This window comes from Nycticebus coucang, chromosome 3 (assembly GCF_027406575.1).
Source record: "Nycticebus coucang isolate mNycCou1 chromosome 3, mNycCou1.pri, whole genome shotgun sequence".
NCBI lineage: Eukaryota > Metazoa > Chordata > Mammalia > Primates > Lorisidae > Nycticebus > Nycticebus coucang.
Window position 1 is genome coordinate 32464662 of NC_069782.1, and position 19440 is coordinate 32484101.

Genomic DNA, 19440 nt, shown 5'->3' on the forward strand with positions numbered 1-19440 from the left:
GGTCCTGGAGTCCAGACTTGTTCTAATTCAGAATTAATCTCCTGTCTTTCAGAGGTGCTAAGGAAAGTTATCTTTACAGCTTCTGTTCAAAATAATCTAAATAATAAATTCACTTGAACGGTTATTACATGTGGTGATACATGATCATATCTTGAACTAGAAAATAATGAAAGTGGAAGTGTTAATATTTGGGTTGGGGCCCAGTGTTTTCAATGGGTCATCCTGCCTCGACCTCACTTTTACCCGTTGACAGTGAATCCCATTGATGGGTCTCAGGATTTTTTGGTACTGTTCCTAACCTGTCTTCCATATCATCCCCAATTGATCTTACTTCATTCTGTCTTATCCCTAATCCTCTCCCAGATTAATCTTTAATCAGCACCCTTACTCCTCAGAGCCTTTCTTCAGTCTGTGCTCATGGTTCTGGAAGGTGCTTTAATCATTTTTCATGTCATTTGTTTACCCCTTCTTTTCTTCTCAATAATTCTTCTGCCTTGTCTGTCCAAGGAAAACCAATGGGTTTCAGACATTTCAGTTCAGCCCAGTAAAAAACAATTGTATGTAACAACCCAGAAATACACATTCCTTCATGTGAATTTATAAATAATCAGAGTATCGTTTCAGAAAACCATACTAAGCCTTATTACATGTATGTCTTTTCTGTTCTGTTCCATTTTTCAGAATGCCAGTCATTCTGAATTGATTTTAGACTCACAAGTAGATTATCGCCTGAGGTGCAAAAAACAGTTCCATTATTTTTTACCATCGTTGACTCTGTAGTTTTGGGTTTTTGTTTTTTCCCCCTCATCCTTTTCTGAACTCTTTTCTGCTGTAGAGCATTTGTATTGACTTTCATCCCTCCCTGGAATTCTCTTCTCTTAGGTCTCTGTGACTGTTTCCTTCTCAGTACTTGGCTCCCGGCTCACTTTGTCAAGAAACACCCCAGTGGGCCTTCTCTACTCACCTAACCTCAGTTAGCCCTCTTTTTTTTTTTTTTTTTTTTTTTGTTTGATAACACCTCACCATGTATTATTTTCTTAACAATATCTGAAGTTAATTATTCATGGTTTATTATCTAAATTCTTCATATGCTATCCCCACCTACTAGTCTGAGTGTGGGTTCCATGAGGAGAGGGAATTTGTATGTTTCAAGACGATACTCAGATAGTTATCGGGTCACACTTTGCTTAACTTCTCATGTTATAAAAGCCAAGATTCGACTGCAGTCTAGTAAAAATGACATAGTAAATAATGGGCTGAGTATGAAGGACGTCTCAGCTACCGTTCTTCCTACTGCTCACATTTAATCTTTGCAGTAACTCTGGGAGAGGTGGTGATACTCTTGATTTGACAGGTGAGGAAACCGAGTCTTAAAAATAAATAACTTGCCTTAGGACAAAGATTTGGTCTCCTTCAGTGCCCTTAGATTTAGCTCGTACCCTATTCTGCTTCCCTGGCCTGAGGCTGAGAATCTCAGAGGCTGGGAACTTGAAATTGAGGTAGTAAGTGTTCTTGTTGTGGAATACTTTGAATTTAATGAAATGTTTAGAGTTTTAAGTAAAATTGATATAGTAAATAGACATAATTAAAATGAAAATGTTGTTCGGGCCTGTATGTATGTTGTCATCAATTCAGAATCTTTTTTTTTGACAAATATTTTCTTTCTTTCCAATTAGTTTGTGGAGAAGTTACTGTTGGGGAGGAAGAAGGTGAAGGTGAAACTGGTTGGATTGAAGGGGCAGCAATCCTCTTATCTGTAGTATGTGTGGTGTTAGTAACAGCTTTCAACGACTGGAGTAAGGAAAAACAGTTTCGAGGTTTGCAGAGTCGAATTGAACAGGAACAGAAGTTTACCGTCATCAGGGGTGGTCAGGTCATTCAGATACCTGTGGCTGACATTACTGTTGGAGATATTGCTCAAGTGAAATACGGTAAGTAGAAAAGCCACAATGCATCTGACACTAAGCATAAAATTATTATAATTGCGTTTACAGTTTAGCATATCATTGCTTTTTATTTTAGGTGATCTTCTTCCAGCTGACGGCATACTTATTCAAGGCAATGATCTTAAAATTGATGAGAGCTCATTGACTGGTGAATCTGATCATGTTAAGAAGTCTCTAGATAAGGATCCCTTACTTTTATCAGGTATTACTTTCTCTTGTAACTTTTCTCCCCCATAGTATGTATTATTGTCTGCAAACACCATTTTCCTAGGAGCCAACAATGTAAAGATACTTAGCATTTTTTTTTTAATGGGTAAGCTAACAGAAAAATTATTAGAGATAATTAAATGCAAAACCACATTTAAGAAATCCGAGTCAAAAAAAACCAAGTGTGAGATTTGGTGTGTGTCAGTGTAATGATAAAACTAAAACAGAGGCCAAATGATATATACTGAATTATTTCATTCTGTATCACATTTATCATTAAGGCCCAGTGAAACATGAAATTAAAGAATGATTATATATTTAAAGCAAATTAAAGAATTGCTTGTCACCAGTGATCTAAAAAGACAGGGTTTTCAGAAAGAACTGATAAAATCCATCAAGTTCACCCAATCCACCTCCTGCATTTAACTGGGAAGAATGAGTCTTGAGATGTAAACTTATTATCTAACATGACTAACCAATAAGAGGGCCAGGAGTAGCATCCACATACAGTCAGGATTGAATTTGTACATGGTGAAGACGTGTTCTAGGAATAGAAAAGAGAAGGGTTTACATAGGTTAAGATATTATTTGAAAGGGAGTGTGGGGTGTCTGCCTGAGAGGCTCTTATAATAGTCTTACTGTGGTAGGGTGAGGAATCTGTGGCCTTCCAGATCCCTAGATGCGGTCCTTTGATTGCCTTGAACCCAGACTTCACAGAATACATCCTCTTCATTAGAAGGATTTATTAGGCTAAGGCAGGTGGATTACCTGAACTCAGGAGTTCGAGACCAGCCTAAGCAAGAGTGAGACCCTGTTTCTAAAAAATAGCGGGGCATGTGGCGGGTGCCTATAGTCCCAGCTACTCGGGAGGCTGAGACAGGACGATCACTTGTGCCCTAGAGTTTGCCATTGCTGTGAGCTATGACAGCAGGGCACTCTACCCAGGGCGACAGAGTCTGTCTCAAAAAGAAGAGGATTTGTTCTGTAAAATTTGGATTCAGTCAAAAGGCCATACTCAAGAATACAAAGCTAAATGTGGCCCCAGTGCTTGCAGGTTGTCTAGTCCATGGAGATGAAATGGAAGGAATCATGGGAAAAATTACAAGCTGCCATTTAAAATGCTGAATTAGAGAAAGCCACAGTACCACAAATTGGTTTCAAAAGCATGCCAATTTTAGACAATTTTCAAGGTTTCTACTCTTAATTTTTCAGTATTCTTTATAGGAGTTATAAAGTTGTCTATCAGAACTGTATTTGTTAGATTGATTTTATAGTAGAATTTGAGAGAAGCCACATGTACCTTGTCTTCTATTATCGTTATCAGATGTTGACGGGACACTAACATTTATGTTATCAGATGATTCCTGTTGTTTTAACTGTTTAATAACTTGGCAGCTATAATTTTTCTTTCCTTCTCTGTGAGCTTTATAGTTTAATTGGTTGAACATGATTTTCGTTTCAGTAAAGGTCATTTAAGTTACAATCACAACTTTGGAACAAAACCTAAGTTTAATCATTACTTTTCTAAATGTGTTGTAAGTATGTGCTAAAAAAAATAAAAAAGAATGATTACATATGTACACATTTATAAAACACCATTATAAACAGCATGAAAGTTCTTACTATCATAGATTTACATTCCATCAAAGAAAACTTCAAACTTCTTGTACCTTCAATATCCTATCTACTTAGAACATTCATAATCTCTTTGGGTATATTTTTGTATTGGTGTGCGTTTAATTCATACCAAATAGAAATATTTTTACCATAAACTGTAATGTATTTAAGTATAAAGTGTACTCCTTAACATGCTTCTAAGAAACTGTAGTTAATGTCAGTCAAATAAAATCTGTATCCTTTCCAAAGGAGAGGAAAGCTAATCCTACCTCAGATTTCCTGGCCCACTGCATGTTTGACAATCTGAGATTGTCAGCTGTTGCCTTTTGCTATCCATACCACACGAACTTTTATGTACGTCAAGCTTATTTGCACAGCACTTAGCTCTTCAGGTTGATTTCCTTTAACTGAACTTTGGTCTTTTTCTGTTTTAACAAAGATGAACTGGTAAGCTCTATGTAGACTCAGCTTCCTAACACACCAAGTATACTAAAAGAACACTATAAATTTTCAATGTTTAAGAAAAGACTGAAATAACTTTGTGGAGTCCCTTATCGCATGGGTGGGAAAGTTTTTCTGCATTTATTTCCCTATTCCAAAAACATACTAAAAAACATGACATGCATTTATTTTTAAATTTATTCTCATGATGCCGTCTCTTACTGCTGTTCTTGGCTTCTTAAATTTAGATTTTTAAAAGTAGTATTCAGTTAGCGGCAGGGATATGACCAAAACCAAAAACTGTTTACTTTGCCTGAATACACTACCAACATCTGATTACCTGTGGTTGAAAAGAACAAACCCTGAAAAATTGACGTCCGGAGAAAGCCAGCATTGTTAACAGGAATAAATTATCTTTTACGTGTAGTACTTAGTAAATATCGTTTCGCCGTCTTGAATTTCATTTCTTGCTTCTCTTGTACTTTCACTGCCAAAGAAGCTAGTAGTTAATGAAATATACAGAATATAGATTTTTAAAAGCAAGAAAATCAAAGGACTAAAAATTCACATTAGGCCTTGCTGTGTGCCACACCTTTTTGGGGCAAGACATGATCGTAAAGGAACTTTACCTAAGAAATGCAATCAGTGTAACCTGGTTTCTTGTGCCCTCAGTGAGTCCCCAACCAAAAAAAAAAAATCACATTGGATAATTATGTTACTCATTTAATTATAGCCAAATATAAATTCTTTTTTTTTTTTTTTTTCTGTAGAGACAGAGTCTCACTTTATGGCCCTCGGTAGAGTGCCGTGGCGTCACACGGCTCACAGCAACCTCCAACTCCTGGGCCTAAGCGATTCTCTTGCCTCAGCCTCCCGAGTAGCTGGGACTACAGGCGCCCGCCACAACGCCCGGCTAGCCAAATATAAATTCTTAAATACTGGGGTGAGAATTGAGGGGTGGGAAGCCTTTTAACGAGTAAGGAAAAATGCAGACATGTGGACGTACAAGTTACAAAACTGTAACCAAACTTTACAACATTCTGTCATACGGAGAATATACCTTTTTCCTCTGATAGAGTTGGATTGAGTCTTTACCATGCCACTTAATAGTTGTATAACGTTCAACAAGTTCCTAGAAAATAAGAGTAATAATGCCTGCCAATCTGCAAGATCCGTCATGAGGGGCATAGAATGCAGGCAGTATTCCCATCGCTGTTCCCTGGCTTTCTGTAATGGAATTTTATGGTAGAGTAGTCGATGAAAAGTTTGAAAGGTTGGTTGGTTGGTCTCCAGGTGAGACTTTGGACTTAATCTAGTAAGCAGTATAGAGGCAGGAATTTTTTTAGCTTTGTGAGATATATGAAGCAATCACATTTCAGGAAGATTAAAACGGATTTCAGGATGTATTGGAAAAGCAGACTAAAGAAGGAAGAGGGATGTTGTAGTAATCTTGGCAGGCTGGAATGAAAGCCTAGAAAGGTTGCGAGGTTGGGTATGAGAAACGAGACATTTGTTGCTTTAGAGTCCTTTTGGGTATAAGTATGTTTCTTTACAAGCAATGTATTTCTCAGGGAAGTATCTGTCATTTATTAGGTTATAATTAATAAAGATGAGCATGCATTGAACCCCTAAAAACTATAGGCAGTAAACATTTCTAGGCTTACTTGAAAAGTGTACATCTCATTCTACTTCTTTTTTTTTTTTTTTAAAGACAGAGCCTCACTTTGTCACCCTCAGTAGAGTGCCGTGGTGTCACTCCTTCAGCTATTGGACTAGGCAATTTTCTTGCCTCAGCCTCCCGAGTAGCTGGGACTACAGGCGCCTGCCACAACGCCCAGCTATTTTTTTTTTGTTGCAGTTTGGCCGGGGTCAGATTTGAACCCACCACCTTCAGTACATGAGGCCAGCACCCTACTCACTGAGCCACAGGTGCCGCCCATCATTCTACTTCTATAAAATATACAGACAAGGAATTGACATATTAAAATTTGCCCCAAATCTGGTAAATCCTGGTGAGCCTTGAACTCAGGTATTTGCCAACATCTGATTAACCGTGGTGATAACAAGAATTTTGGTTTTATTTAATGTATTATTAAATTTATCTTATTAATAACAAATATTGAGGATTATTTATGATTAAACTGTCAAGAACTTTACAGAAGTTTAAAATCTGGTGATAGGGAAATGTGCTACAGGTTTTCTGTTGTTGCAGGAACTCATGTGATGGAAGGCTCTGGAAGAATGGTGGTAACAGCTGTCGGCATAAACTCTCAGACTGGAATTATCTTTACCCTACTTGGAGCTGGAGGTGAAGAGGAAGAAAAGAAAGATGAAAAGAAAAAGGAAAAGAAAAGTAAGAATAACAATTTGCTATAAAGATTAACATTAGGAACTTGATTCAAATCCATCGTACTTTCAGCCTGTCGTTAGCTATGAAGAGCTTTTCTTTTCAGTCCATTTTGTCTGCGATTTCTAGATCATCTGTCAACAAACTTCATAGCTATACAATTTATTCACAAGGATCTTTAGAGAAACAGAGTTATGCCCAGGAGACAAGCTCAGAATCTCCTAGTTGAGAGGCAGGCGCCTTTACAAAAGCTCTTCCCGCCTTGCTGTGTCCACTGTACCCCCCTTCTCTCCCACACAGGGTCCCTCCTCCCGAGCCTTTTACCGTTGGGTTAATAGCAGTTTACTGTGGTTTAGCCACTTAGATTTCATTTAATTTTACTGCGAATTATAAGCCCCTATTTCTCTTGTAAGTATTTTGAGATCTTCTAAAATAAATGCCTTCTAATAATTGTGGCGTGCCATAACTGTATCCGTATTTTTAATAGCTGAGTGATTTGCTTTATTTCTTGAGTTTCGTCTTTAGCTATGAAATCCTTATTTTTACACACTATGTGTTTGAAAAGTTCTGGCTGCAGACAAGGGTGGCCAGCCCTCTTTTCTAGGTTTTCTCTGTCCCACTGCTTGAGGCAGCCTTTGAGGTACCTCCAGAGATTTCCTAAGACTGAGAGGAATGTAATTTGAAAGCCAGCAGTAATGATTCTATGGATTGAGTGCTTTCATGTCCTATCTTGTTAGTCCTCACATCATGCAAAGTAAAGATTATTATTGTTTTTACTGATGAGTATACTGAGTCTTATGGAGGTTACGTAACTTGTTCTAGGTCAAAGTGCTAGTAAGTGGCTGATCAGATCTTCTCCTCTGGCTCAAGAGTCTGTCCTTAACCACATAGCGTGCTCCAAACTAACATACAGGAGTCAAGTCGTCAGACTCTTTTAAAAGAGGAAGGGAAATTTATATCATGACTTCATTCTTACTGACTCTATAGTGTCACAGTGTCTTGTCTTTTTTTTTTTTTTTTTTTTAATTTTTTTTTTGTAGAGACTAGAGTCTCACTTTGTGGCCCTGGGTAGAGTGCCGTGGCCTCACACAGCTCACTGCAACCTCCAACTCCTGGGCTTAAGCGATTCTCTTGCCTCAGCCTCCCGAGTAGCTGGGACTACAGGCGCCCGCCACAACGCCCAGCTATTTTTTTGGTTGCAGTTAGGCCGGGGCCGGGTTTGAACCCACCACCCTCGGTATATGGGGCCGGCGCCTTACCGACTGAGCCACAGGCACCGCCCCACAGTGTCTTTTCTAATAAGCACCTTTTCCCCCAGTGTCTTACACAACTGTTCTTATTAATCCTGTCTAGAATATTCCCATAGAAGTTAACAAATTAACACTTATCTATACCTTTTTTTTTTTTTTTTTTTTTGGTAGAGCAGTACATTATTTTTCCGTCTGTGGACTTCCACCTCTTCTCTGATTGCCTTGACTACTTTGGCAGTTACTCAGAAGCAGTGCAGGATAATCTGTCTCAGTTCCGCAGTGGCCTGAACTGTGACACTCTGGTCTCTCCATGTGACTGGTCTCTCCAAACTTGAGCTCATTGAAGTAACTGGGAATTCTCTTACTATCTCCTTATCTATCTTGTGCTTCTGTTCTTTCTTGACCATATTTGTTCCATGTTTTCCAGTTTGAGGATAGCTCTCCTTGATAAAGAAGTTGGAAGAAAATAGGCTGAATGGCTCTACTGCCTCTGTCATTTTATGTGTTATTCTGCCTACTCCAGGCAATAGAGCTGTCCCTCCTTGATGACTTCATTCCTTCGGACATGCTCCTCTTCCTGTGTTCTCCAGATTGAAGCTACTCTGGAGAATTACCTTACCTGGTAGTCTCACTGGCTTGCTCTCTACATTCATATTCTAGTTTTACTAACTTGCCTCTTTCATCCTTTGTACATACAGTTTTTGTTCTCACTTGTCAAAGCTCTCCTGTGTGCCTCTTGTCTTTTATTAACAGTCCTCTCTCCCTCTCTATTCCTACCCTTCTGTGCTTTCTTAGAGTTATATCTATGTTTAGTTTATAACCCTTTTATACCATATTTGGCTTTATTACAACTTCTAAAAGAGTAAAGTCATATGCAGAAATCCAACAAGTATAGATGCCCTAAATTATTTTGGAGTATTTTTTCCATGGGTAAAGCCTAAGGAATGATGGATTCAGCAGGTCATTATAAGTGAAATGTTTTCTAATCTCTCAACAAACAAACCCATACACCATTATGTAACAATTTGCTTATAGAAATGTGAACTACCTCTGCATAATTTAGCATGGCTGTATTCATTTCTTTGGGAAAGCTTTAATTCCTGTTTTGTTCCTACAGATAAGAAACAAGATGGAGCTATTGAGAATCGCAACAAAGGTAAATTCAAGAGGATGAAAGTACACTGGGCTTGTGGCTTCTTTTCATTATAGTCAAAGATAGATCTGTGTACTGTATACAAAAGTAAGATGCATGTGGCAGGGAAAATCAATGTATGTTAACTTGGGTAAATCTCTCTGCAGCCAGTTCTTTAGTTATGTTGTCTGTACAGTGTCAGTAAGATTTAAATCATGATGTGAAATGCTTGGAACCAAAATATTTCAGATTTCAGATTTTTTCTAATTTTGGAATATTTGCATATATATAATGAGACATCTTGGGAGATTACACCAAAGTCTAAACATTAAATTCATTTATATTTTACACATACCTTATACAAAGAGCCTGAAGGTAATTTTATACAATATTTTACTGGGCTGAAAGTATGAAACAAAGTTTTGGCTCTGGTCTGTCACATGAAGTCAGGTGTGGAATTTTTCACTTGCAGTGTCTTGTCAGTGCTGGCAAAGTTTCAGATTTTTGGAGCATTTCAGGCTTTTGGATTAGAGATGCTTAACCGGTGGTAAGCTTATGCAGATAACCTTCAACTTAAGCATCTCAAATATTTTAACATTGGTTATTACATAATTGGTATCAAAATGCATAAGAAACAAAATATATAGCATAAATATTTTGCATTATTCAAATATCTAAATGTATACATATTTCTCTAGATAAGATCATACCTGATCCTTAATGTTATGGTTGTAAATTATAGGGGAGGGATTTATGGTATTTAGGTCTAATGTAACATGCAGAAAAGGAAATTATTTTAGTTCTCAGTTTAAGGATCCTGTATTTCTTTAATGCCTCATCCCCATTGCCTAAAACAACATTCTTAAATCTAGTACAGAATTTCACATGCTAACATCACTATTGTCTGTTTCTTTTGTAGACACACACAAAAGTTGAATCCTTTATACCTTTTCTAGTTTCTGTAAGAAACTGATTTTTTAAATTGCTTTGAAATGTTAATATCAATATATTCCTTTAAAATGTAGTGATACTGTGTTTGCTCTTAAATGTAGCAAAAGCCCAGGATGGTGCAGCCATGGAAATGCAGCCACTAAAGAGCGAGGACGGTGGAGACGGTGATGAAAAAGACAAAAAGAAAGCAAATTTGCCAAAAAAGGAAAAATCTGTTTTACAAGGGAAACTTACAAAACTGGCTGTTCAGATTGGCAAAGCAGGTATAACATACAGAAGAAAGTAAGGTGTTTTATTTTAAAATATGCTAACTTTCGGCTTAAAAATTGTCTTTTGACACACCTAACAGCTGGAAATTGTTGCTTTGTGAGTAAAAGGAGAATTATAAATATTTTCAATTTTATAAGCACTCATAATATCACTGCAGCTTACAGGCTGTTTCCCCCTTTTACGTAGAGGGAGTTGACCTCTGTCAGCTAGCTAACGCTGTGTGGTCAGGCTAGGATTGCAGGCCGTCCCTGGACTGCAGGCATCCTGCTTACAGACAACTCAGAATTGTGAACAGAGGCTCCGATGGACATACGATTCACACTTACAAATGAAAGCTGTTAACAGGTAATAGGTAGATGTACCTGTTCCAACTTATGTACACATTCAACTTAAGAACAAACCTACAGAACCTATTATACTCGTAATCTGGGGACGGCCTTGTAGCGTCTAAGTTGTCCGTATTTTCAAGTCCATGCACTAATCTCCGAATTTCTGAGAGCAGTAGAAAGAAGACTACCAGTGAGGGTATTCAGTACAGATTATCCGATTATACAGGGTGGCCATAAAGTTCATGTTCAGTTTAAAATACTTGTCTCTTATAAACTGCACACGAATTTTATGGCCACCCTGTATTTTAATACAAAGAAAAGTTAACACACATTTTGTTCATATTTATACTGGTTATCTGTGAAAAAAATTTGTTTTTCTAAATGTTAAAATTTAGTTCAGCTGAATAGAATCATTGTAGTGAGGCTACAGTTACTGAATTACTGCTGTGACTAGAAAATAGAACTGTTCGAGGGGAGGGGAGCAGAGCTCTTAGGTCAAAACAGTGTGTGTCCTCCAGCACCATTACCTTTTTGAAAGAGCACTGCTGTGTGGACAAATAAGCGTATGTTATGAAAATTACTTAAACTGTATCCTTTTACTACTTTATAGGAGTATGATAGGAAAAGTGAAGTTTCTGCCTCTGTCCTCCATAAACTTATCTGATAGCACATACTTGCTTTTTATCACATATAGCCAAATGGTAACACTGACTCATATAGTATTTGGGGGAAAGGGTAGATTTGGGATGACGAAATCATTTATTAGATGTTAGGTTGGGATATTAGACCAAGATATGTAGACTTGCCTTATTTTTAAATATGTAAGAGACTTAAGTATCCTGCAAAGTAAGTGTTTTGTAACACTTGATTGACTCTTGGTTTTCTATGCTATTGAAGTAGTAGGGACAAACCAAAAATACAGTAGAAAGTCTGTAAGTCGACCACCCAACATACTGTGTAACAAACTGGTCAACCTATGGAGGTGGTCAACATAAGGAACTAGGCCTACTGTGCTGATATGTATATATGGTGCATGTCTGGTCTGTGAAAATTTAGGTCAACTTAAGGAGATGTTATTGTAGAGATGTGGTCAACATTGGAGGGTCTACTGTAATAATTCAGATAATATAATTTCGTGTATTTTTTTAACACAGGGCTGAGTATTTAATTCCAAGTCTCCCCACCAATCAGATTCTCATCCACCTCTATTTCGGCATTAAGCAGGTCTCCTCTTGAGCTTGTAAAGCACCAGCTTATGATAAACTTGTGTATTTCCTTGTCATTGCATATTATTTTGTCTCAGCTTTAATAGAAGGCCAAAAGTACAATAAAGTCTAAGAAAAAATCTTAAATGCTTTTCTCCCAGTTCTCCTGAGGACAGGGCTATACTTGGAAGCAAAAGTTAAACCTGTTGTCAATGTCAAGTGATAAGTTAGGTGCCAAAAAGAGGTGACAGTTTCTCAGAGAAATGAAACCAAATATTATCAAGCCAGTCACACCTCCTTGCAGTGGCTAATATGTAACTGGCAGTGGGTAGTATCCAGAAATTTAAATAATTACATTTTTCTTTTTTTCTATTCTGAAAGGTCTATTGATGTCTGCCATCACAGTTATCATTTTAGTATTATACTTTGTTATTGATACCTTCTGGGTTCAGAAGAGACCATGGCTTGCTGAGTGCACCCCGATTTATATACAATATTTTGTGAAGTTCTTCATTATTGGAGTTACGGTTTTAGTGGTCGCGGTGCCAGAAGGTCTTCCACTTGCAGTCACCATCTCACTGGCTTACTCAGTCAAGGTAAGTAGAAAGTAGCTAAGTAGAGCTGTGTTACATTTAAAGCCTCTGAAATGCTCATCCTGTCACTCCTTTCCTGGTTCTAAGAAGGGAGGACTTTTCAGAAATGTATACTGTGTCCTCTGCTAATGCTGTTCTGTATTCTCTGCACCTCCCCACCTTTGAGTGTCTCTGTGCACAGAACCCTGGGCATAGTCAGCACAGCTCTGCTAGGCAGAGTTCTAGTCTAGTTTTCCTTCTGTGATTGTCATGTCACCTTCTCCTTTCCATTTGTAAAATTAAGATGAGAGTGTTTTGTCATTTTGACTGTGGTCCAGGAGCAGAGGGTTCACTCAAATCCAACCTTATCAGGCCTCCTTATTTCCACTTTTCCACCCCCACAGTTGGACCACAATCTAGCCTTTACACTTGTAATCAGAGTCAGATTTCTTTTTAAAAAAAAAAATCAGATCATATTATTTCCATATGTATAACCTTCCAGTGATTTTTTTATCCGTGCTTAGTGTAAAATCCAAACTCCTCCTCTCCATGGCCTGTGAGGCCCTGCCCAGTCTGGCTCTTGCTGACTGCTCAGTGGTCCTTTCCTGCCTCCCTCGTCTGGCCCCCCTCACCAGCCTTTCTGCTGGTTTTCCGGCAGCCCAGTTGTGATTTCCCTCAGGCCCACTCTTTCCTTCCTTGGAATAAGTTGTCGTCTTACTCTATTCGAGTATCTTCACATGTCACCTTTGCTAACCATTCGATTTACAGTAACTCAGTCCTTCTTATTTTCCAAGTACTAAAAAAGTAAGCTTTGATGGCTCTGCTTATTGCTGTTTACCTGAAGTAATAATCTATTTGAAGGTTGCTAGTTTATTTGTACCAGTTTTCTATCTTGTATGGAAAAGGTGGATTTTCCATTTTCAAAATGGTCTCACAGGTTAAGAAAAAATTGTGCTGAACTGAGCAGTGCTGTTCTTATAAATTTTCAGATGTTCATTTGCAGTTCTCCTTTAGTAACGTTGCTGCCAGTGGGCAGTATAAAGTAGTCACAGTTTCTGCTCTGGCACTCTTCGATATTAAACGTGCTCTGATAAGAATGTTTTTGCTTACTGTTTATTTTTTTTCAGGCATTTAAGAGCTTTTGTTTCAAAAATAAAATTGTAAATTTATCAAAATGATGAAATACAGTGCATCATCTATTTGTCCTTTTTTTTTTTCATGTTTTAAAATTCAGTAAAACCTCTAAGTTCTATGTTTTGACCACTACTATAATTTGACCACTCAAGAGACTGTACGAAACTGGTCAACATAATGAGGTGCTCAACATACCTAACTAGGTCTACTGTACTGATATGTATATGTGGTACATATCTTGTCTATGGAAATTAGGTCAACTTAAGGAGATGGTCAAGTAGGGAGGTTGTCAACTATGGAGATTCTACCGTAATTAGAAACATTTGGAGTAAATGTAACTTTCAGACACACTGGATAGTCATTTTACCAGTATTGTCATTAGTTCATTTTGAATAGTCATTAATGATATTAATTTTTCAATTGATCCAGAATTAATTCAGTTGACAGGATTGATTTGTGAGGGGAGTTTGGGGAGGTACAGAGTCTCAGTCAGTCAACCTGGGTAGACTGCTGTGGCATCATAGCTCACAGCCACCTCAAACACTGGACTCAAGCGATTTTCTTGTCTCAGCCTCCTGAGTAGCTGGGACTACAGGTGTGCGCCAGGACACCCAGCTAGTTTTTCTATTTTTAGTATGAGCTAGGGCAGGCTGCCAGCCTGGGCCTCCCAGAGGACTAGGTGATTTGTGTTTCTTAAATAGAAAGTGAATAAGAGCATTTTAACTCTTGTTCTTTAGGCTTTCGTTAAATGTTTATTTAATCCTAATATTACCTATTACTATTGTTTCACAAGGTATAGTCTTTATGGAGCCCACTGTTAGCATTTTGCAAAATTCTTTACTCCAGGAAAGAATGAAAATTACTTCATTCTTTAATATGCAATTGTGAGTACTTTGGGAAGTAGACATCTTTCCCCCGTATTTATTTCTTCAAGGAACCAGTGTTTTGCAGTATTTGCCTATTAGTCATCACAGAAAACACTTTGTAAAGTTAACTCCATGATATATTTTAACTTGTTCGTCCTAAGTTTTGAGAATTAATTATAAATGCTTTGGGACTCAAGTGACAAGTCTTGGTTTTTTAGAAACAGTCTTTGTTGTAAGTGAAAGAGATGAGACACATTGTAACCTTAAGGATGAAAATAATAAGTCTTCCAGGGTGTGGAATAAATAAAATGACCCATTCTGGTTTTGATATGTAACTCGATACGTGAAAGTTAAAAAAAAAAACCTCAAAAATCAAGCAACTACATATCTACCCTTTATTTTAGCCAATAAAAACTACTTTTTTCGTGGAGACTGATGTAGGAATCTTTTGATTTTCACTTAATAAGGAGGTTTAATCTTGTATATTAAACCTTGCGCTACTGTAAGTACCTACAGTACAGATTGTCATTGCTCTTTGTAATATTAGGACGTTTTCCTGAAATTCTTGGGGACGGGTGCAGGTATCTGAATTCATTTACCCAGTCATGTTATACAGCAGTGAAGTGGTTGAAACCACAAAAAGCTAGTAATCTCTTTAGCCAAATATGCTAAAATTCTTCCAGTATTAAATTGGTATTTTGTGCAGAGTAACTATATAAAGCTAGGAGTTTTAGTTCTGATTTTAAAGCAGTTTTTAATCATTTTAATGTAATGAGGTAATTGTTTCATTTGTAGCTTAACTGGATATTTTAATTTTTTTTGGTTACTGTAGAAAATGATGAAAGATAATAACTTAGTAAGACATCTGGATGCTTGTGAAACTATGGGAAATGCTACAGCCATTTGTTCAGATAAAACAGGAACACTGACAATGAACAGAATGACAGTTGTTCAAGCTTACATAAATGAAAAACATTATAAAAAGGTTCCTGAACCAGAAGCTATTCCACCAAATATTTTGTCCTATCTTGTAACAGGAATTTCTGTGAATTGTGCTTATACATCAAAAATATTGGTAAGGTTTCTTTAATAATTTATATACATGAAAATTAATTTTTAAGTATAAATTATTAGACTATTAGTAATTATTTAGACCTACCATTACTATATGTATATGTAAATTGAATTATGTTGAGTTTTTGAAAGTCATATATCCATTTTTTCATATATATATATTAGGTATATGTAAGGTTTTTTTTAGTTATTGTCGGTTTACAGGTAAGATCTATTGATCAACATACTCATTTCATTTACTTGTATTGTTCTTCAGTGTTTTGAATTTCCTATGTTCAGAAACTCGAGCCTTATAACTAGAACCTGATCTTAATTTTAAATTTTATTAAGCTCACTTTGTGAAAGACCAGACTATCTTACTATAGAAAGTCAACTTCCAAGAAGATCTTCTCAAGAAGATTTTGAAGCCATATTTCAACTTTTAAAAAAACATGTTTTCGATGTGCTTACAATATGCTCTGTCATTTGGTTTCTCAGTAGTTCATACCAATAAGTTGGTCCCTAGACCTTTTTAGAACTAACATAATAACAGACCTGTGCCACCTTAGAATAAAGTAGTTTTAACTTTGCAAGTTTTAAAAATTTCACTTACATAGCATGGAAGTTATGTTTGACTTGACGTATCTTGTAGTGATTTGTGGATGAAGACCAGGAACAAAAACAACGTTCCAAGTTGTTTGATTAGTGAAGACGTACGTGAAGTGGATGATTGGACTGGAAAGTTACCGGGTCTTGGGGTCTAGATCTGGTGTTGCCTTTTACTAGCTGAGTGTCCTAGCTCTGCTTTCTTTAACAAGTAAAGACAATCACATCTGCTCTTAATACCCCTGTAATGATTATATAAGGTATTTATGAAGGCACTATGAAGGAAACAAGGCAACAATAATTTAATACATATACTTTAATTTTAAGTCATAAAAATTAGTAAATTTTGAATCATTTAATACATAGGAAGAAGAAAGGGATTAAAATTAAGTACCACTCTACGCAGTGTCTCAAAGGTTGCCCATCAAGTCACCACAAAGAGATGGCCAACACATAGAGAATATTTTGTAAATAAAGGTACATTTAGCTATAATTTTCCATTTTCTCTATGAATGGTGACTTTATAGGCAATCTTTGGAACACCCTGTATGTATCAGGAAACAACTATAAACTTTAGACATTTTACATCATTTAATTTTGGGGTCAAAAGTGCTCCTGTTTTATAGATGCTGAAGCCAAGGACCATAGCAGTTGGGTAATTGTCAAATTTCACGTAGCTTGTAACTGGTAGGGCTGAGTTTGGAGTCCGTATCATTCTCATGCCAAAGTCCTTTTACTTTCTGTGTCCTCCTTTGAAATACTGACTAGACGTTTCCTATATAATATTGTTTTAGAATGTTGCATTCTGTTTTACATTATTAATTAAATTTTCATACAGAAACAAGATTACTAGCTTCTAAACCTTTCTTTCTTATAGCCACCAGAGAAAGAGGGTGGATTACCTCGTCATGTTGGTAATAAAACTGAATGTGCCTTGTTGGGACTTCTTTTGGATTTAAAACGAGATTATCAGGATGTTAGAAATGAAATACCAGAAGAAGCACTGTACAAAGTCTACACCTTCAATTCTGTTAGGAAGTCCATGAGTACTGTCCTGAAAAATTCAGATGGAAGTTATCGAATATTCAGCAAGGGTGCATCTGAGATAATTCTGAAAAAGTAAGAGTAAATGAATAAATTACTGACTGTAGTTGCTTTATGGGAGACCTACTATGTCATTATTGCTGTTATCTTTTTGTGAACATCAGACATTTGACAAGAACCTCAGAGCTGCTTAGCTTATTTTATGGTATCCAGGTAGTTGCCCATGGTATTCTGCCATTTTTACACTCTAGCTTCTCTTGTTTCTTAGTATTGTGTTATAGGGAAAATAAGCCCATTACATTCAGCCTGGTAGATTGGATGAAGTAAACTTTAGTATTTGTTTTTGGACATATTAATTTCATCATTACATAGGATTATAAAAAGTAAAGGTCTTTTGGGAAGAAAAACCCAAGTTCATGTCTTCAAGACTGCATTGTAGGCTTGGCGCCTGTATCACAGCGGTTACGGCGCCAGCCACATACATTGAGGCTGGCGGGTTCGAACCCAGCCTGGGCCTGCTAAACAACAGTGACAACAACAACAACAAAAATAGCCAGGCGTTGTGGCAGGCACCTATGGTCGCAGCTACTTGGGAGGCTGAGGCAAGAGAATCACTTAAGCCCAAGAGTTCGAGGTTGCTGTGAGCTGTGACAGCACAGCACTCTACGAAGGGCAACGTAGTGAGACTCTGTCTCAGGAAAAAAAAAAAGACTGCATTGTAGATAGTAGACTCAAAATGTAATTAAATAAATTATAGATTAATGTTTAAAATAGCAAAGCATAAAAACTAGATCTTGAAATTTTCCCTTTTGTATCTAAGTGAAGTTTATCATATAATGCTGCTGCAGTGTCGTATTTAAATATCTCCTGTCATTTTGAATAGTAATTTTCTTCACTGTCCTTTTACAAACTGGTAGCTTCAGTTTTGACATTTATGTTTACATATAATTTCCCTAATGTTTATCCATTATTAAAGATACTGAAATTATTTTGGTTTCTTTCATTCCAATAGAGAAGTAGAGTACTGTTTTTTAAAAGTACCCTTTTAAGAGCAATTTTGAAACTTGGAATTAATTTGAAATTATGATATTTAAAATATTACTACTTTTAATTTGCTTGTATGGGAATTAGAAGACATTATCTTAATGAACACTTGACAGTTGTAGTCTAACAGGTTTAAGGTCTTCCATTATTCTCCACTGGAAAATGGAGGTTTAAGAGACAAGTATGTAAATAAATAACTGGAAGGGCAATATATGACAAATGGCTACAGAGTTTTCAGATGACAGATCACACTGAGATCTGGGTATTAGTATGAGATGGGTATTAGTATGAAATGAGAACATCAAGGTGATGGAAGCCACCACAGAGGAAGGGAGATGGGAATGTGTAGGTTATATTGGAGGCGTAGCTAGTAGGTACAGTTCTGCTGGTAGTGGTGGGCTTTTGTGGCACCCAGGCCATAGAGACCTTTTGTCTCTTCACAGTACATTTGGTTATCTGATTTCAGTGTGAAAGGTTAGAAATCCATCTCATCCGTGGCCGGCTGGACAGATAGTGTAGCGGAGGTTTTTGAATCAAAACAAGTTAGGCTTTGACTTCTCCTGTGCAACTAAGTAACTTTCATATCTGGGGAGAGTTCGTCCCTTAGCTTCCATTATTCTCCACTGGAAAAGCATTGATGACCACCGTCTCTGTGACCATGAAATAAAATAATGCATGCAAAATGCCCCGCACCGAGCCTCGTATAGAGGAAGCATATAGTAAATGTTCCCACAGGAATGTTTACATTTTGTTGTAGAAACTCTTACATGTTAGGATAAGCAGTTAAAATTGAATTAAATAAGCCAGATAATTCAACTGAACTACTTTTTTCATCAGGTAGTAGAATCATCCTGATTGAAGATAATTCTTATATCAGGGAATAAAGTAGATTGAGGCAGAAGGATGGGCTGGAGACAAATACCAATTAAAAGGTTATTGCTATTATAGTAACTCTAGCTTGAAAGAAGAACCAGAAGAACATAGTAGCAGGGGGAATCAAAAGGAAAAGGACTTAAGAGCTGATGCTGTGTAGGTGATGAAAAAGTAAGTCTTCAGGTGAAATTCTGGGCATACGTCAAAATGGTCGAGATAATGTCGCTGCCTATCCCATGGGCACCCGGGGTCGGGGTGACTTCTGGTCTTCTGTGCATTAAGGCTAAGGTACTGGGACAACCTCTGGGTGGAATTTTTAAGCTGTGATGGAGGTTTTGGAAAAGAAAGTAGAAGATGTGGATTTTGGAATTACCTGCAAAGAAGCAGGAAGAGGCAGCATCAGCCAGGGAGAGAGTGGTACATGGAGTATGTGGAGACCTTGTGAAAAACAGGCATCCAAAAAGAACGTATGCAGGTAGATTTTTATTTAATACGTAATTTTTTAAAAGGTCAAAGTTAGCTTCACTGAAAATAAAACTACTTTGGCATTATT

The 19440-nt window shown here is 37.1% G+C and overlaps 1 protein-coding gene across 6 annotated transcripts in view; it reads left to right on the forward strand.

Moving 5' to 3' along the window:
• Window positions 1–19440, forward strand: part of ATP2B1 (ATPase plasma membrane Ca2+ transporting 1) — a 121835-nt gene that overhangs the window by 75462 nt on the left and 26933 nt on the right. For all 6 annotated transcript variants that reach the window (XM_053582768.1, XM_053582764.1, XM_053582766.1 and 3 more), the window contains exons 4-11: window positions 1677–1931; window positions 2023–2148; window positions 6424–6564; window positions 8926–8964; window positions 9993–10154; window positions 12077–12291; window positions 15100–15342; window positions 16804–17045. In XM_053582768.1, the coding sequence (XP_053438743.1) occupies window positions 1677–1931; window positions 2023–2148; window positions 6424–6564; window positions 8926–8964; window positions 9993–10154; window positions 12077–12291; window positions 15100–15342; window positions 16804–17045 (1423 nt within the window). The remainder of the gene's footprint in view (window positions 1–1676; window positions 1932–2022; window positions 2149–6423; window positions 6565–8925; window positions 8965–9992; window positions 10155–12076; window positions 12292–15099; window positions 15343–16803; window positions 17046–19440) is intronic.